Below are 21,193 nucleotides of genomic sequence, written 5' to 3'. Positions count from 1 at the left end.
ACGCGCACAATAAGTTCAGAGTATATATTAAACATAATACATAATACAGGTTGGTACACGAATTAACACAGGTATCAAATTGAGAATGTTGAAAAACAGTGTGGGGCGTAGAAATGGTCGCTTATTAGTTAATGATTGCAGTTACTGATTCTAAGTTACAAATGCGCAAAAATATTTAAGGCACAGATGTCCGTTGATTTAAAAACACGTGAGATAAGTGTATACTTAACGAACGTCACTGTTGCTTGTTCCACTATTTACAACCTTGATGCTGTCTGTATAAGAAATACACAGATAGACGATGCTGTCATCAACGTGAGGACTGTCTTTCCTACCCCTGGGGCGCCAGACACTGCTTAAATAACACATCGTAATAAAGTTTGATTACATATTTTTCAAATTGTGCTTTTAACCTTCCTTATTAAGGGTATTTTTCCTAGACAAAAACAGTGCTAAAATTAAAGGTATCAGCCTTTGATTCGACGAGAAAGCTCACTACAAAAAAGCTTAATTGCGAATTTTTTTAATAAGAGACGAAGCTTTCAACAAAAGATTCAATATGGACATAAGGAAAACGCAAAAAAATACCACAAACGATTATTATTACAAGTTTATTTATTTGTTATATTTTACGTATTTGATTAACGTATGGATGCATACATTATAAATTTATATAGATATAATATAACTATTTAGAGTTTTAGCAGACACATACATATAAGCGCTTAAGGAGGTGGCTATAGCAAGAGGGACACCGCTTTAAACCCACGTTCGATGGCAGTAAAACGCATGCAAGTTGTACAATTTCGTTATACCTGCGTAACTCTGCGAGAGTTTGTCCACTGTGGCGGCAATGGTATCAGAGGTCTTGGCGAGGAAGTTCAAGTTATCATCGTTCAACATCACTTCCAGACTGTCACAGGTGTGGTGGTAGCAGTCCTGCATCTTTCCGCGGAGGTTCGCTGATTTAACGAATATAAGAATGTACAATTCATGTTACTAAACAATGTTTTTATGCCCCCGGTAGGGTGGAATATAGCAGTTGAACTGTCCCTCAGTCCGTCTGTCTGTCTGTCAGTCTGTGCGTCCGTCCAAAACTTTAACATTGGCCATAACTTTTGCAATATTGAAGATAGCAACTTGATATTAGGCATGCATGTGTATCTCATGGAGCTTCACATTTTAAGTGGTAAAAGGTCAAGGTCATCCTTCAAGGTCAAAGGTAAAAAAAAAATAAAAAAATTTCAAAGCATTAGGGGGGCATTGTGTTTCTGACAAACACATCTCTTGTTTAAACTTTCTCACATATACTGGTGTTGTATACAGGGTCGCCTTTTGCAACACCTTGGTAAGCTACTGCATATTGTGTTTCTCAACCATCAAAGCGCCTGTATCGAGCCATTCCATATATGGATTTTTTTTTCGTAAATAACTTATGATGCATTATAACAACTCCGATAAAATAAGAAAAAACATGATGTTGATATAATAAGAAAAATGCGTAAATTACCGGAATCAGACAAAAATATGGCCGGAATGTTCTTTGCCCAAAAGTTGATGTGGTCACTGCGGTTCAAATCGGCAACTTTATTCAAAACATCATCCGGTAAGTTTGGAGCCAAGCCAAACATCTCTATTTCGTAGTCTGCTCGCCCCATTTTGCCCCACTGTTGATGAAATTCGTTGGCGAGACGGCTGTCAGATTGGGTCCGAAATATGGTTGCAAGAAAATCTCCTTGCAGGTTGTCGGACTGGAGGTTCTTAACAACGCCAGGAAACAGCTGCTGAAACTAAAGTAGGCCAAAGTCTTATTTGCCTTACTAGAGGGCAATCATTCATTCATATATCAGTTATGAATATTAGAACACGGTTGCATAATTCAGTCGATCTACAATATGCTTAAAATCATGTGAAAAACAAACTTGGATTGACAGAAAAGCGAGCGATATTTGTTGGTCTGTTGGTTTATTCATTGTTCTAAGTGAAAGATTTATACATAATATCGCTGACTGACTTGGGACGACAACTTCTGATGATATCTGACGAAATGTTAATACAAAGTGCGTGTGTTTACTATTTCGCAAAAACAACTTAGGGGTTCACAGATAACAATTGCCTGTCCTATAGCCAGTATACTTAAAGAAATTTAAATAGAAAAAAGGCTAAGACTTGAGTAACCGCATTGTTATAATTCATATAAATATGGGCCGTGCTCTGAGGAAAGGGGTTTAATGCACAGGCTAATCTGGGACGACACTTGACGCATATGCATTGAACCCCCTTTTCACAGAGCACGGTTCATATACATGTATTGTTTTACACCATTATTATTAAATTCCTTGTACTTCTTGTAGGCTGTCTGGCGGGATGATCTGCGACCTCGCACTGTTGTTATAGTCCATAAGGGTGTCAAGGACGATGATTCCATAGGGACTAAATGTTCCAACGGTTTGTGGGTAGTTCTTTTGAATCCATGGTAACAGCCACTGTGAGATCAGGTATTTACTTCCTAGTGCACCTAGGAGTATAGGTTATATGTGTTTGCGTGTGTTAACATTATATAAATATTACATGTCTGACAGGGTGACAGTAAATTTGTCAACTTGAGGAAATACTGTCAACCGAGGCGAAGCGAAGGTTGACAGTATTTTCCGAAAGTTGACATATTTACTGTCACCCTGTCAGACATGTAATATTTATTTTTTATACCGAAAAAACTTTCCAAACATGGACAAATTATATGAACAGTTAACAATTTTAATATTCAATAATTGTATTTAATTTCAGCAATGAACAACCATTAATATGTTGAGTGGTTCACATTTTCGGGCCGAGCAAAATGAACTTTGCCTTATTCGGAACCGACCTAGCAATCGATTTATCCCATCAATTTTCTAAGTCGTCAATTATTTCTTAAAAAATGTATTACGATGCTGTACGGTAATCTTGCGCAGTTAAGGGTCAATTGGTTTAAAAACATGTTCTTTTATAAATTGACAACATAATATCTAAATTTATTATGAAAATAAGAAGTTTGTGTGCTTATTAACACAAAAATATCTGATTAATTCAGTGAAGAACTGTCCGATTTGATCTCAAAACAAAAATGACTCAACTCATTTTCAAACTATCACAATGTCCGGTAATCTTGCGCACTTGGTGTTATGACCTCATTAAGGCAAAATTGTAGACATATGGTGTTTTATAAGTGACAAAAAACATTCCAGAAAATTATTTAAAAAACCAGTCTGTAAAAACATTCAAATTTAATGTGAATTCATAGCTGTACTTCGGTTTCTTTGATGATGGTGGTGTCAGTCTGTTGACTGTAACTAAAGAAACATTAAAATTTTAAATAGATCGATTTCTAGCGTAAAAAAAAGTTAATCTATAATAGGTTTAATTTTACCACGATCATGCTTCCATAGTTTACAGAAAATATAAAAACTAGGCCATTGCGCATGCGGAGATCATGCCAAATTTGGTTTGACAGAATGGCGGGAAATGACAAGGTCGTCTGATTCGATATATTTTCAATGGCCAAAATATACCCATTTATTATCGGATATTGTGCAATGGAATTCTAAATGACACGTTGGATTTATGAATTCTTAATTTAAAGTATGAAAACGATAAAAAATGCAGGGAATTTGTGATTAATTTCGAATTTATCGTAAGTATGTCAGTGTTTACGATACATGTACATGACGCAACCGGTGTTAAAATGTAATGATCGAATTTTATTATGCATGGAATACGTAACTTTTAAATCTGTTAATTCTTAAAAATGTGAAATTCCATTTTTCATTACTAAAGAAAACCATTCGTCGTCTGCGAAATTCGCAAACTGCTGAGTGCGCAAGATTACCGGATGCGCAAGATTACCGGATTTAACTGTACCGAACCAGCTTTCTGTATTTTATTTTCATCACTTGATTAAGCAATTTATGACGTACTCGTGTGACGTCATTTCGGTGACGAAACATTTTGGGACAACAATATGAACGTGGTAGTTTTTGAACAGTAAAATACTTTTTAAAGCATCGAACGAATCCAAAACATATTTCGGATTGTGTGTTTGTCATGCGTAGGAACAGACATTAGAAATGGAAGTGTATATCGTTGTAACTTTATTGTTATTAGCATGCGATTAAAGCTGCCATTGAGGTAAGCGTGTCGTTTATACTAAATTGATTTTTTAAGACTCCTGTCAAAGCTTTAATAATGGCAGTAATCTATTCTACGCACAGTTTCAGCTGCAATCGATATTTTAATTATCCAAATACAACGGAAATGCAAAACTGCGTACTGCGCATGCGCGATTGGGACAGTATAATTAACGAACATATTGCACGTGATTGCTAAGGCAGCGGGATACAGTATTTTGTTGTCAGTATTTTTTTTCCCGCTGGTGGCACGTGATTGCTATGGCAGCGGGATACAGTATATTTTGGACAGTAAATTTATTCCCGCTGGGTCTGACAGTGTTTCTATGTCACGATGGCCTATGGGAGTTTAGCATTGTGAATAAAAGTGAGGTATACTAATATAAACTGTTAAATGGCAGTGTCAATGGTGAAAATAAATATAAAATGTTGTTGTTTTTGTCAAACATTGTTTGAATGTATGTCAACTTTTATATGCACATTTTAAGTGTTACACTATGCAAACACATTGATAATTGCTCTAACAGAACATAAACATAGAAGTTAAATTATTTATATAGCTTCGAACTTGATTCTGTATATATTTTATAGCAAACAAACGTGTACAAATAATTCAAGATTCAAGTGGTAATTTGCGGAATAAACAACTCTAAAAATAGTTTGTTGCAATAATTTCTAAGTTCTAAACGAATTGACGATAAATGAGTTTTAATGAGCGTCATTAATTTGATTAAATCACAAAGTGAAAAACATTTCTAAGATAATTTATCAATTGACCACAAATTTTGCAAAATTTAAACAACCAAACAATGTCGTATCTGTAACAACATTATAAATATTGTTCTGGTTCTCAAATAGTGAGACTACATATTGTTTTCGATTGTATATTTTTAATAATTATATTTTTTACAATAAATATAGTATAAATCTATTTAATGAAAACAAATGGCCGGGACGCCCCCCCCCCCCAACACACACTAGTTACATACCATAAAATCGTCCATCGAATGTGGCATATTCATATTCCTCGCGGTCGAACGCTGTAAATATGACCGTATGTTTCCTTTTGGATTCCAGTGACGTCATCTGTCGAGCCACCTCCAGGAGGGCAGCACTTCCGGAGCCGTTGTCGTCAACACCTGAAACAGCCGAGAAACAAAACATGGGCCCCAAATCCTGAATTCAAATATATTTCAGTTGGCAAATATTATCTAAATGTAAGCATTTTATTTTCTCAGACGTTATTGGGGATTGTTCACAAATGTTCGTATTTTCGAAATGATATCATTGCATTTACTAAAATATTATATTTTAAAATCTAAAATAAACACGAAGAAAAATCTACAATAATATTTTGCCTTAACCAGGATTATGCGTGCTTCCAATTGATCTGGACCAACGGATATTTCACTCGTGTTACCACTGGGCAATTCTGCATTAGATCTTATCCGCCATATTGTATTATTACTAATTGTATAGTTGTTTTACGCGTATGTTTCACATAACAGATGTTACAACAATGTCCTTAATATAATAACATTGATCATTATCAATTAATTAAACGACATGTTTTACTGTGTTTAGTCATGTGCATTATATCGTTGTTGGACTCTAATGAATTCTTTCTGTTTTAAATATCTGACGTTATTTGAAATTATCACTTGATGTTACAAAAGAATATCAATATAAATGAAGAAAAAAAACCTATAGCTTAATATATTAGTATTCTTACAAAAAAGAGCGTCTTTTAGTTTGTGACGACCAAAACTTTGACGGACACGGTATATTCAGCGCACAAGTATTTGTTGTTGTTTTGTTGTTGTTTTTTTCTCAAAATGCACGACCGCATTAGAAGCTTACCCTTGGTGACATTAACTGTATCGTAGTGTGCACCGACTCCGATAATCTGGTCATCGTAAGTACCAAAGTTGTCCCCCTTCAAAACTCCAATGATATTTGCATATTCAACCTGTGAATTTAAAAAAGGCAACACATTCGACAACTGCACTGCTTCATATTTTCGAAAAAAAAAAGGATAAATTGAAACACTGAATTTCACACTCAACGTTGTGAAACAGTCGCTCAGCTTTTTATTCTTGAAAACGCTAGTATGGTATGAAAATTATGACCAGTTTGTTTATCGTTTTACTAAAACAGTCTTCGAATGTCAGTTTATATTGAACAGATCAAGATACTCATTGCTTGCAGCTTAATAACATGTTAAACGTCCTTTGTTTCCTCCAGCACGACCGACCTTTTTCTGCATCGACCCGTAACATTTTCGGTTTTTAAGGTTAAGTGCTAATTTCGATCATAATTCGCTAAATTAATTAAAGTGTACAGAATGGATGATAAGGAAAGACAATAAAATGTACTGTTATTGAATATCATTATTTTAGTGGTAGATAGATAGATTTATTTCAACATAAAATGCATAGATTTACATGGCAGCATGTTATATACACACAATAAGTAATAAAAAAAAACAACCTGCATGTATAAACAAAGCCATGTCAATCAACATTATACGTTAAGGATTGCACAATAAAGGGTTTGCAATTAAACCCTTATTTCCATTGTGGTCCTTTAAGTGGGATATTGTGTATATTAAAAAGGTTGAACACAAGTTAAGACCATCAACCGATGCTATTTGATTGGGAGATGTTATTGGAAACCTAACAAGATCAAAAACTATTTATGGTTTGCCATTATTTATTTATCATTAAAATTGAAATACTAAATTTGTACTAAAATAGTTTGAACAGTATGATGATATAATTTTCTAAACGAACCCCGTCAAAGACAAAGTTGTGATACGTTGTTTCCAGTCCAAATCTGATGAATTCGTCGTGGATAAACGTGGCTGTGCGTTGCTTGTACTCTGGCTTTACCGCGTGATGGCGCGTGTCAGAAAAGTAGTTCGTCAACGTAGACCGCAAGTAGTCCAAGTTGGCAGCATGCGTTACTGAAATGTATGTTACTTAGTCGAGATTAAATATTTTACAAATTGTCTACAAATAGTGATTGATAAATTTACAAAGTACATCCATCTTTTCTACGATGCTGATCCCAACGGACAGTTCAAAAACGTCAAGTGACGCCAGGCATGTGCATCATTTCGACGCTTTTTCCATGCGTCTATTCGTCCGCGTATAAATGGCAACGGAATTTCTGTAAACTGCATCCTGGCTATTGTACGATACGATTGCATATACGTCTCTTCTCAATATGTAGAAGTAATTTCTAATTTCTACAATATGTAAAATTCATGTAGATATGCATATTATTTATGTTGTGCTCAACTTCAAGACCGCAACAGTTATTGGCGTCGCTCTGGAGAGCGGCGACTAGTATGCAATGCATTTTTTTTCGCTTATGGGAGGAGAAGTTATTTTACGGATCAATGTATATATTTTTGGTTTAAGAATATCTTGCATAGTGGTGATTTTTTGTATAAAATAGTGTAAATAAGTACTGCATTTGTGCCTATTACATTTATTACAACATTTATTGCCAATAATGCAAAACTAATTGTTTTAATTAATAACTGATCCACAACTGATCACAGGGGAAAGATCACAGGGATTGGGCAAATACGCGAAACTTACTGGTTTTGTATAAAAACAAACATAATCAAAATATATTTATTTTGTGTTTTTTCTAATTTGCTTATTTAGTGGAGAATAAATGTAGTACGATATTTGACGACCTATCGCGCAAGCAAGTTTATTAGAAGGCGTAGTGGTACGAAAACGTACAATGTATTAGTTTATTAATAGACATATAATAACGATCGCTGTACACAACTTCACCAAATAGCAGTACATAAATGATGTCAGCCGGAATAGCTCAGTTGGGAGAGCGTTAGACTGAAGTTGTTTACGCAACAATCATCTAAAGGCACTCGGTTCAATCCCGGGTTCCGGCACGAACGGAACAGTTCGGCGGCTGACAATTTTTTCCAGTCAGGTTAATAAATATAATAAAGCTTTATTTTATGTAGACATTTTCAAATCCATTTTACTACAATTGGACATTTTTATTAAAATTAATGGATGCCGCGTGGTGACAACGTTAATTAACATTTCTTTCATCACTTAAATATCTTATAAAAAAATACACGTGTTTTTATATTAACAAATAAATGCAAACAACACATCTATTATCCATGTATTTTTATGGTTGTCTATCATAGGCCCTAAGTACTATCCCTACCACATATAGAGCGCGAAGCGCGACACGTATTATTGATTGTAACAATGAGTTGCGATAAAGGAAACAGCCGCTTATCAAGGAGGAGCTGTGTCCCAGCAACCCGTTTCCCTAGAGTCAAGCACTCCTCGGAGTTTTTTGTTAAAGAACCTCATATAGAGCGCGCTTCGCGCGACACGTATTACTATCCAGGTGGTATGGGCCCTTTAGCATTATCCGACCATTACGTCCATAGTTATCTTCCTTAGAATTTGAGAAATTTTGAAATCGTTGTTCGAAGTCCAAAATTTTCATCCGATTGTTCCCAAACTTGCACAGGTTTTTTATCAATGAGGACCCAACCGAAACTCTATATGAGCAATATCGGACCAAAGTCCAGAATTATGTCTCTTTGAATTTAAAAATAAAAGTGAAAAACTGCTTGGTGAGGTGATTATGTCAACATTTTTCATCAGATTCTTTCCAAACTTACACTGTCTTCATATCAATGAGCATTTTTACCTCATTTAAAATGAGAAACATCGGGACAATAAGTCCAGAATTTTTTTCTATTAAATTTGACAAAATAAACAATTTCCACTTGTTTAAAAGATTTCACAACTTTCGTCTGAATCTTTCCAAACTTGTTAAGTGTTTTTAAATCAGAATTACTCGAACTCTATTGAAAATGATTAATATCGGAGCAATAAATCTATTATGATCTTTTACAGAAATTCAAAGTATTGTGAAATGCAGCTTCTTTATGCAATTTACAGTTTTTATTTATTTATTTTTTCAAACTTTTACAGTGTTTTCATATCAATAAGTACTCAACCCCTATCGAAAATGAGCAACGTAAGAATAAGTTCAGAATCATCTCCCCTTGAAGTTGAGAAAATGTTATGAACTTACACTTACAAGATGAAGCAGATTTTTTAAAACCTACACAGTTCTGTTCCATTTATGAAAACTGCACACGGATGCTAGTAAAAAAGGAAACCAATGTAAATAAAATGAACTATGAAATATTTGGGGGTTACAACACAAGATCATAGATAATGGTTATATGGGGGTTATAACATAACATCATAAATAATGGTTATTTGGGGGTTATAACACGAAATTATAGATCATGGTTATACCAGTATCTATTTCTATTTTGTTTAAAATAATCGGCCAATATATTAGTATTTACAGTAGAAAAAAAAATCATTCCATGTAAATTCATTGAGTGCCTTTTACACTGAAATTCCCGACGCCCTTTGATGCTTTGCATCAATACTTATCTTGTTGTATATTCATACGCATGCACTAGTCTTCAGTGGGGAACTACTTTACGACTCTATTCCAAACAAGTATTGCGGCATATATGTACGATCGGAGCTTTGCGAAAATCTTGCTTGAAAAACACATTGCACAAAATATTGTGGTTTCAGGTCAAGATAACAATATGACACAAACTGCATTTCATGCTTTAAATTAAACTGCTTTATCTCGCCAGCTTGCACAATAACAAAACACCTAAACTATTTTTAGATTTACGGGGAAAGATAAAGGTTTTCAGAAACGAGATACCTGTCCTCAGATCGTGTAACCTACTTCTTCAATTACGTGTATCATTACTGTCTGTCTCCGTTATGAGCATTATGCATTAGGTATATTACTTGTATGCCAATAACATTAGCAACAACGTTATAACTTATTCGTTGCATGTCTTATTAATTCATACTCAATTAAAAAATTGCATGATTATCAAGCCCTACGTGCGCAGCTCCGGTAAACCAGGTGCAGTTTACCCAAGCTCGTTGACGGTCTTGCATAACCTGGGGAGATGAAGCGTGCATTTTATCGTTTTACTGATATCATTTTACGCGCACACGTTTTGTGAAATCAACAATGGCATTTTCAGAAAATAGACTCACGTCAATATAGCCATTGTCAACAACCGGCAAGATTGTAAATTATTGACATAATGTGGAGTAAAATACACATTATTGTATTAAAGTATTGTTATATAGATAGTACCCGAACGGACAAGCTGTCACCACCTTACATATATAGAAAATGAAGAACATGTGTTAATGCAATACAACTTGTATGCCATATATATTTGTTAAACCCGGTTTCCTAGCTTTATATGGATATTGCAGTTTAAATCGAGAAAATACTTTGAAAACTTCTATGCGATGTGTTAATCTTCTTACACCTTTTGTAAGTGTATTTATTTATATTGTTTTTCATTAAAGCAATCAAAGCAAAGGCATATGTACTTACATACGACGCAAGCTTCCAGCATAAATATTTGCAGACACCACCGTAATCGCACCGCTATAGCCATTTTCTTAATCCAGTTTTATATCCAAGCCTCTCCGCGCATTCAATAACAATAATTTGAGCAGGGTAGACCTTCACAATTTATAGATCTGATATTCGTTGTTTAAAAAAGCACAATGTGCCGATCAGATTTTCAGAAAATACGCGTATTATGCCAAAACAAAATAATGTTGTGGTTCAGGTTACGGGCCAAAAAATATTAGGGTAGGTAGGTAGGAAAAACATTTTATTTTAATTTTATTTTGTTGAACGGCTTTTTTCCAATACTTACATAGGCAATCTTGCATAAAAACCATTTAACTGCTGATAAGGATGAATGGTCAATTTATGGCTTAAACTTGGCTGTAGCCTTGCATTGACTTTTTATCCATATCAAAAAGAAACTTCAGAAAACTTTTTATATAGAGAAAAATACTGTAAATGTTGATGGATAATAACCCGAAAATACTTTGAAAAATATTGCTTAATTACTAAGGCTAACACTTTTTTGATAGTCATGCCTAAACTGAAGGCTTTAAAAGCCCTGAACTCAAAAGCATCGTCGCACTTTTTATGTAAAACTTTGAATACAATTGATGAAGAAGATGGTTTCTAAATTGCGTCGCAGAAGCTCTGTGCATTTAATACGTAAAGCGCCTCCCTGATGAGTCGGAGTGAGTGAGCTAGGGCTGGCCCAAAATTTCTCTTAGCCAACTTCTTTTCGTCTTTCGGTGCGCAAAACTGGTTTTGAAATAATTATATGTATAAACTATCAAACTGCTTGATATGCGCAAAAACTGGTTTTGAAATAATTATATATATACTATCAAATTCCTTATATTTCTTTTTAATGACAACAAGGGCATATTACATATTATAATATAACATACAGTTTTCAATATAGAAATAATTAGTATGGTACTTGTCAAGGTACAAACATAAGTTATTTAATAGATGTGCATTTAATAGTGGTGTCGATGGTCCCGAATTCGAAATCCTTAAAATTAGGCTGGGGGTTTTGGAACCGCAGCCGCAGGAACCCAACAGGAATTAAGGGCAGTGCCCCTCCACTCCATCAAAAGCCCTTACTAAGTGTGCTTTGTTATAGTCTTTCCAATTGTATTATCAATTCGAAATAGTATAAACCACACCGTCGTATCACCGCATGTGTATTCGTAATTCTATTTCTTCTATAAAGAACTTCGAAAATAAATTATGATGGACGAAAAACATAATGTCTCCGAAAACGACAGTCCGAAAAATTGTACGCGTTTAGCACATAAAATAGAATGTGCATATCGTTTGACTGTAGAAAATGAAAACCAGAAACCTTGCAAATATAAAACAGAGTTGATAAATTGCTTTACACTAGCACATTTTGTGGGTAAAAACAACTTAGTTATTACCTTTTAATTTCAAACGTTAATCGACGGAAAGGTGTAACATCATCGAGATAGCGCTAATTATTTAATTATCATCCTTTAATCGATCGATTAATAGTCGGGAGAAAGGTGTTAAGTGATCAGCTTAAAAATAATATGATTATTGTAACCCTTCTTTACTTTTGTTTATCTTTAAATACGACGTTTTTATTTTATGCTTTCCGGTGGTTTATAGAGAAATATCAGTGAATTAACACTGATAATTTCACTGTTTCAAAATCAGTGAAAACTATCAGTGAAAATTATCGATTATTTTTACTGTTAACTGAGAAATGACGTCATTTTTGACGAAATGACGTCATTATCCCAGCGAAATTAATAGTTAAACTCTTTAACAATGTACATAAACTGTGAAAATAAAGCATAAAATAAAAAGGAAATTTGTTGGATTCGGTGGAATATCGATTTTAATTCACTCGTGATCATAGAAAAAATATATTTTCTATGATCACTCTTGAATTAAAATCAATAATCCACCGAGTCCAACAAATATCCTCTATGTCATCGGCCGTTATATTGTTGGCGAATGACAGTATCAACTGTGTATTTCGAGTATACAGTGTCTGCGCAAGAATGACCCAATATTATTTGTGAGCAAACTCAATGCTGATTGACCAGCTACCACGTGCACTTCAAGAACAATAAGGTCAAGCGATGTATCATGCTCTGATGCAGACTGGTTTTCGTTTATTGTTCAAATTGCGAACACCTTCATTGATAAAAATAGAAAATATTGTAAACCAGTCTGTATTTAATGGCGGATGTTTTCAGTGAAATTTTACGAGATTTTAGCATTTTCGCCAATCAGATTTTTCTTGAGCCAAATTCTCAATATTTTTGCAAATGGCTGAAATGTCGAACGACAACGCGAGCCTCATCGGATGAGGCTAACGGTGCGCTCGTAAAACGCACTCCGTTAAAAAAAAGTCGGCGTGGCTAAAAACCGTTTCTCCGGAGTCCGGTATAGTTTTAATTTTACGTGATTTTTTTTTCTTTTGGCTTTTAATTTTGAATAAAAATGTAGTAGGGTCGCAGCAAAATAATAGGCTCTGTCGGGTAACCGTAACCACAACATTATTTTGTTTTGGCCTTAAACGATTATATGCATTTGTAAAGCAATGCTGACCTGTTTACTCGTAAAGTTGCGCAATACGTTAAGAAAATCTTTAAGGGGATAACGACATTTTGAATGTGGATTCTGCTGTATTTTACGAAAGGTTAAGGTTAAGTCAATTACAGTTTATGTTAAAATTTGGTGTCGCAGATCTAGAATTATGTCATTTCTAGTTGTTTGCGAATATTGGTGCATGCTTTTTGCAAGTCAAAGTATATAAGAATTTAACAAAATTTTGAATAACTTGAATTATCTTTCTGCAAACAAACATCCTTTACAAAAGTAAACCAGCATTACGGGTTGCCTGTTTGAACCTAATAAGTCGCATCGAAGCAAAATCATAAATATTTCATTGGATATTTTTATATTTGAATGTGAACTAAAATAAAATATATATTTTAGTCGTTTGTGTCGCATAACCTTGTTAAATGATTATGTTTTACAACCTTTATACGAATGAGGAAGACTACATTTTCCAATTACCAATGAAAACAAACATGCTATTATGTTATTTAATATAACAATAAAAGTGTAATTACATTTAAATATTATTGATATTGTGCAACTATCAACATGCGCAATGTGATTAAACATTTGAACTATATACATGCAATCATGTACGGTCCATATATTATGCATTGAAAATATTTATAAAGCAATTAACAGGTGCAATGCAATTTGTTATTTTGAAACAACAAAACTATAATATATACACATATAAATGGCTTATTGCTTTGATTATGGATAAAGAGTGGCATCAGGGATTGTTTAAACTGATGAATTGTAATAAATTGCTTTAACATTTTAAGAAAACATTAACTGAAACATATGTAACTGTATTGATATCAATTTATTTACACGGACAGATTGGGTTATCCGTCGAAAGAATGAAATGAAATGTAATTTATGGTATTACAAAGTAATACAATAACCGTTTTAAAAGCTTAGTAAAGTATAATATCAGAATTGCAGAAAGATGCAATATCGATATTGAAGATGCAACAGACAATTTCTTACTGTATGATAAATTGACAACAAACAAATCTATTGTTGAATCACAACTAAAGTGAATTAATGCTGAAGGTATGAGGCATTGCTATCTAGATTGGTTACTGTTTGTTTTGTGTACGTTTGCCTCGACGGCACATAGCTACGCTTAATTAAAGGGACATGTTCACAGATTTTGGTTTGTTTTGAACTTTGTCTTTAAATTTATCAATGTAAACATCGAAACTAAAAAGCCCCAGTATATAATATTAATAAAAATTATAGAAAAAAATAGTTATCCAAAGCTGGGCTCGAACCACTGACCTTTTAGTAAAAGTATAACGCTTAAACCACTCGGCCATCCGTGCTAATACATATGTAATAAAATTGTTTACTTTATATACGCAATCTATGTAGTGTCACAAAATATTACAATAACAACAGAACTCTCCAAATTATTCAATCGTTTCGCGTTTGTAACGCTTTATAATTTTCAGGTTTTTAAATCGTCAAAAGATGCATATAATGGATGTTTTAGAGCATGTTAAATGTTCAGTATTATTGTTTCCTCGCAAATAACAACACTACAATGAAAATTCGCAAATCTGAAACAATTTTTCAATTTTGTCAATTTATCAAACTGTGAACAGGTCCCTTTAAGTAAAATCATAAACGTATATCATGCCAAAGTTTAAAAGTATATGCACAAATTAACATCTCTGTGTGTTTACTTTAATGTTTGAATATGTGTACACGACATACGACATTCAATATCAAAAAAACATTCCATTTGTGATACAAATAATTATACATTGGTTTATCTGATACATACAAAACGAGTAAACTTTAAGATCGGAGATATTGCCCGTTTGAAACTCTATATATACCAGTATATAAAGCTATAAATACGAAACAATCAAAGTGTTAAAATGGGCTTCTTATAACATCGTGTGATGCATTGTGTTATTTATACCGTTGATATTCATAAATGAAAAGAAACGCTCTAATAAATTTACCAAGCACAATGACTACAACATCTGAGATTGTAATAATTATATTCTCCACATCACCAGATATGCGCATGCGTTCAAGCGAGGTAAATGTTCATGATTTATATTTTGGTTTAATATAGTTCTAACATGGTGACCATGTTTAAATAAGTATTTTAAGCCAGAGCTAGCACCAGGGCGATCAGTATCGTAAATAATGAATGTCCAACTGGCACTGCAGACTGTGCACCTGAAACTGTGAAAGAACGAGTCCGTTATAACACAAGACAATACATACAACTCCTCTTTAATACACTTAAATACTTTCAAGACACAAATCAAGTAGAATGTACTGAGTATGTCAATAAACTGTGCACATGATGATTTCTAGCATACGACGTTCCTTTTTAATTTGATATTAACCATTTACTAATGACATAACCCATTTAAAGTAGCAATTTTCTAACGCGATACATTCATCCCCAAATTGATACTTAAGGCAAATTTACAGTGCCCAGTAACTTAACCGGGTAAAATTTATACAATGTGCGACACAATTACGCTCGCCATCTGTAACCTGAAGCTGACCGTTTATGCATGAATATTTTAAAATACCGTTTCTCTATATATAATAGTTTCCATGTAGGGTAAAATAGGTAAATGATAGTTGTAAATCAATGGTTGAGTTGACCAATCAGGAATTAATATTTGGGCCGTGCTCTGTGAAAAGGGGGTTTAATGCATGTTGGTAAAATGTCGTCCCAGAATTGCCTGTGAAGTCCGCACAGGCTAATCATTTATGACGCTTTCAGCTTATATTTTTCTTTAAAGAAAGTATCTTCTTAAAAAAATGAAATTGAGACTGAAAGTGTCGTCTATGATTAGCCTGTGCGGGCTGCACAGGCTAATCTGGGACGACACTTTACGCACGTGCATTAAACCCCATTTTCACAGAGCGCTGCTCATTTGTTTTGTAGCTTGCATAATCCAATTGATTTTCCGAAAACCCTTGGTAAGACAATCAATCGCCATGGTTTTAAATTTTGCCCACTTCTAAATTTCACTGAAGAACGAGCCATTTAATTCGGGAAACACGTGTATTAACAAAACCGCGTAAGACTATTGGACATAAAACAAGTTTGTAATGTGTGTCAAATGAGATCACGACAACCTAGTAAGTATTGTCGAGCTTTACCTGCGTAACTCTGCGAGAGTTTATCCATGGTGGCCGCGATGGTGTCCGAGGTCTTGGCGAGGAAGTTCAAGTTACCATCGTTCAACATCACTTCGAGACTGTCACAGGCGTGGTGGTAACAGGCCTGCATCTTGCCGCGGAGGTTCGCTAAAGAAGTAAAACATGTTTGTTAATTAATTGAAATGTACATTGACTTATAACTAAACTTACACACAAATTGGTATGTACATTGGTCATACGTTAGCTTTATATTCCGTTCTCGTGACTGTAGTTGACACAACTTAAGCAAAGACATAAAACTACAAGTTAATAAAGCTATTTACCTACCCGCGTTCACAGATCAGGTACTGCTTTGCATAAAAACATCAACGAAGCAAATAGTTTTCAAGTTGAGAGGAACACATTTGACTTAAAAGCCATACCTGAGTCAGAAACAAATATGGCTGGCATGTTGTTTAACCAGAGGTTTACGTGGTCACTGCGGAATAAATCGCCAACTGCATCCAAAATAGATTGCGGTAGGTTTGGAGCCAAACCGAACATCTCTATTTCGTATTCTGTTCGCCCCATTTTGTTCCATTGCTGATGAAATTCGTTGGCAAGGCGACCGTCGGGGACCGACCGAAATACTGTCGCGAGAAAGTCCCCCTCAAGGTTGTCGGACTGGAGACTTTTAACAACATCGGGAAAAAGTTGCTTAAACTAAAACAGAGACAATGCCTTACCGATTGACTAATTCAATACTAGTCAAAGCAATGATGGGCATACTTTATATACAAGAACTTAATTATAGCTCATGGTGTATACTCAAGACTATGTTCTTTAACTCGTAAGAAAATCATTAGATGAACATGCTTTATTGCCAGGAATCACTGAAAGAAGTATATGGGATATTGATTCATGTTTTTTATCATATTTATACTGTAGCAAACTATTATTTTAATATATAGCAGTATGTCGACTACGAAATATAAATCTGGTTGAAAAAAAAATAAAACAATCTTCTGATTCTGTCAATGTTAAATATTGAAATCGGATTTAAATTACAAACGTATTCATGCAAACACATCGTCTAATACATTCATGTTCCTTGATTTTTATTATTGTGCGCATATAAAATTTCAAATTCATTACCATTTCAAGACCATTAGGTGGTATGATCTGGGACGATGCGCTATTGTTATAGTCCATCGCCGTGTCAAGGACGATGAATCCGGAGGGATGGAATTCCCCAACGGTTTGTGGGTAGTTCTTCTGAATCCATGGAAACAGCCATTGTGATATCAGGAATTTACTACCCAATAAACCTGTTGAAAACATACAATAATTCGCCAACATTACAGTTATAGACTTCTACTAGTTTCATAGATCGAAGTGCTTTGAATTTGCTCCAAATTACGTGATAAAAGGTTGATGACGACCATTTATTGTTACCGTATTCAGCTACACGTTCAACTACATATTCTCAGACTTGAGACTCCGACATGCTATCAATAGTATTAATTAAGCCTCTTTTTTCTTTTAACCCATTTATGCCTAGCGTCTAGAAAAAAAAGGCCTTGGCAAACAGCGTAGATCCAGATGAGACGCTGCATGATGCAGCGCCTCATCAGGGTCTGCGCTGTTTGCTTAAAGAAATTTCTCTAAGAAATGTTCTAAATATAGAAATAAATAAACTATACATCCCTAATTTTGGAAATAAATTGATCCAATTTAGAAGGATGGGAGAGTCCACTAGGCATAAATGGAATAATACTATATAGTAAAGCCTAACTTGTTATATATCACCTCTATGTACAATGTACACCGTTCTGAATTTAGAACCATTAATAGTGTTTGCGCTATACGCAACATCGGTAGTCTGTAAAGAGGAAAACACTCAAGTATTGTATTGGGTCAAGAACTCTAGATGTCAATATTCGCTCCGTGATTGGGTCTAAGTCTTTTCTTTTTCAAAAGTCGTAGAATGTATTGGTTAATACGGGCCTATATCGTAAGGAATAAGAAGGTTCATTAACATTAATTTAATGAATTGACGTCCATGATCCTAAACGCAAGCATGTATATGTGAGACATATTCTATTTGTCAAACAGTTTGTTATTTATCATACCATACTCTTGATTAGGAGTGTATTTGGAGAACTCAAACTCCTCGTGGTCGAACGCTACAAATATGACGGTGTGTTTCCGCTTTGATCCCAGTGACGTCATCTGGCGAGCCACCTCCAGGAGGGCTGCACATCCGGATCCATTGTCGTCAACGCCTTAAAGAGCCCGTATCGCAATACATTGGTTGCATGAAGGTGTTATACTGTGTGTTGTTAAGTGACCTATCTCCCATTCAAGTAGGACAGTTGTCAGGCATTGACATAAAAATGTTATTATACGACTTCTCTAGCTAGTATCTTAGACCGACTTAGCTTGTCTGGGAGTGAAGGAAAGTAGGAATTAGTTTAAATAACATCAACATAACCTAAATTTGTAAAAGGCGAAGCGTAAACTACTATCGAATAAAGTGTAGGACCCTATCAAATTTAAAGAGAAACAGTTCTGGTACTATGTCCATAAAATCGGCGTTACTCAAATGCAAGGATGTAAAATTCAATAGGTTGCTCTTTGCATGATATGTTATAATTACGCAAATCAACTAGTTTTTTAAAGATATGAATATATATCTTGTAACATATATATACTATATATAAAAAAGCTTTTAATGACTGTCTTTACAGTAGGTAAAGTACCTTTAGTGATGTTGACTGTATCGTAATGTGCACCGACTCCAATAATCTGGTCATCATATGTACCAAAGTTGTCCCCTTTTAAAATTCCAATTACGTTTGCAAAATCATCCTATAAAGAAAAATAAATAAATGAGCGAAATACGCTGTATTGTGCCAAAATAGGTTTTAAATGAACATATTTTAATTTTAGACATCTCCTTAATTCGTTATCCGTTACTAACACTTTTTCAATAGTAGTACCAACGGTACAACAGGCAGATCATGAATGTAAAATTGTGCAGTTAGAGATTTTTTGATTGTCTTATTTTTGTTATGAATATATTGGTATCTGACAAAAATGTCAACATTATGTGAACTGCAAAAACTCTGGATTAACCCTTTCCCACACAAAGTTGTGGTATGTTGTTTCCAGTCCAAATCTCTTGAATTCGTCTTGTATAAACGTGGATGCCTATAGCTTGTATTTTGGGTTAGCCAAGTGATGGCGCGTGTCAGAAAAGTAGTCCGTCAATGTTGACCGCAAGTAATCCAAGTTGGCAGCATGCGTGACTGAAATAGTAAAAACAAACAGACTTCCATTGTTTGGTAGGGTAATTTATATTTAACGAGTGTACTTAAAACAACTATCTCGCTTAAGCATGTAGTTCTTGTATGTTTAATACCGGTGCTTTATATGGACATTGCAGTTTAAATCGAGAAAATACTTTGAGCGATGTGTTTATCTTCTAACACCTTTTGAAAGTGTTTATTATTATTTATTCTTTTTTTATTCAAGCAAACAAAGCAAGTGCAGATGTACTTACATACGACGCAAGCTTCCAGCATAAATAGTTGAAGACACCACCGTAATCGCACCGCTTGAGTCATTTTCTTAACCCGGTTTTATATTCAAGCCTCTCTACGTATTCAATAACAATAATTTGAGCAGAGTAAACCTTCACATTTTATAGAAGTTTATAGCATCTGCTATCTGGTATCGTGATTTAAAAACGCACAATGTGCCGATAAGAGTTTTTAAAAATACCCGTACAATCCTCCATGCAATTTTCAGAAAATACGCATACATAAATCTGTTAACCCCGTCCACAGGTCATAAAGGGATTGTGTTTCAAACTTGATACATCCACATTTGTGAATATGTTTACTGGGTCATTTAGTTTACAATATTAAATCGGAACAAGTGCACAAGAACCACGCAAATACTGTTTATCGAAGCAGTTTTTAACATGAGTATCCTTATAGATCTTGCGATTTCTCTGGTTACTGCGGAAAAGTCGACTTATGAGAAGAATTCGGTAAAGGATTTCAATCCGATCCAGTCTAATCTCCGCGTCTGGATTGGAAAGCGTTGTTCTGGTATATTTCTATGATATATCTGTGTATGAAAGGGAGATTATCTAGACGCTGCGGGTCCTTTAGACTTAATTATGAACTAAAATGCTCTCTTCAAACAAGAAACTTTAATTGTTCTTATATTATTTTGCAAGTATCCCTCTTACACAGTGACATATATAGAGATTTCAGGTAATTTTTTTTTTTGAATGACATTACAAAACATTGTTTATTTAGGTCATATTAATATGTTCATAGTGAAAAACATTTAGAAATGAGTTCCGAAATCAAGCTATTTTTACAAGTGTGTGTTACACGATTTCTGCAAACCACTATTATTTCTTTGAAACGAAAGAGAAAGTGTTTTTTTCTGTTCATCTAATTTTATAATAAAATTTACTGTATATTCCAACTTGTTTTCTTCAAATTAGTATTTTATTTTATATGAAACGATTCAAACCATATCGGATCGCGGGCTGTATATTCCGCTGTGACTATATAGCCTACATTACACTAAATAATTGTGTATTGTGGTCAAAAGTGGTGCCTATTTCAAAAAGTTCCTTTTCTCTTCTTATATTAAAGCCATTTAACAATGGGAGATATGTCCTTTGTGGTTATTTTTATTATCCGGTAAGTTTCTCGAGTACTTTGATGCCTTGGATTGGAAACTAACTTGAAAGATGAATTTTTTTGGGGGTGTTTTCTATTGCATGGGGCTTT

General features: G+C 34.4%; 1 protein-coding gene across 2 annotated transcripts; it reads right to left on the bottom strand.

Annotated features, from left to right (window-relative positions):
- Nucleotides 1-9: 9 nt before the first annotated feature.
- Nucleotides 10-20,020, bottom strand: LOC127856969 (uncharacterized protein YfbL-like). 2 transcript variants are annotated; one of them, XM_052393181.1, is made up of 8 exons: nucleotides 19,942-20,020; nucleotides 6,959-7,131; nucleotides 6,027-6,135; nucleotides 5,156-5,305; nucleotides 2,346-2,518; nucleotides 1,511-1,790; nucleotides 816-962; nucleotides 10-355 (listed from the first exon to the last, which is right to left on the bottom strand). In XM_052393181.1, the coding sequence occupies exons 1-8, from the start codon at nucleotides 20,003-20,005 to the stop codon at nucleotides 258-260; spliced, it is 1,194 nt and encodes a 397-aa protein (XP_052249141.1). In that variant the 5' UTR covers nucleotides 20,006-20,020; the 3' UTR covers nucleotides 10-257. The 2 variants fall into 2 exon arrangements, with proteins under 2 accessions (XP_052249141.1, XP_052249140.1); XM_052393180.1 differs by lacking the exon at nucleotides 19,942-20,020 and adding an exon at nucleotides 10,632-10,816.
- Nucleotides 20,021-21,193: the final 1,173 nt, after the last annotated feature.

This window comes from Dreissena polymorpha, chromosome 14, assembly GCF_020536995.1.
Source record: "Dreissena polymorpha isolate Duluth1 chromosome 14, UMN_Dpol_1.0, whole genome shotgun sequence".
NCBI lineage: Eukaryota > Metazoa > Mollusca > Bivalvia > Myida > Dreissenidae > Dreissena > Dreissena polymorpha.
This window is presented reverse-complemented; position numbering and strand designations above follow the sequence as displayed.

Excerpts from the sequence above, each read along its gene's own strand:
- LOC127856969 (XM_052393181.1), bottom strand. The coding sequence starts at position 20,005 with ATGACTCAAGCGGTGCGATTACGGTGGTGTCTTCAACTATTTATGCTG. Across the intron at positions 7,132-19,941 it reads GCTGGAAGCTTGCGTCGTAT|TAACGCATGCTGCCAACTTG; the intron begins GTAAGTACATCT and ends CATACATTTCAG. Across the intron at positions 963-1,510 it reads CATATTTTTGTCTGATTCCG|CGAACCTCCGCGGAAAGATG; the intron begins GTAATTTACGCA and ends TCGTTAAATCAG.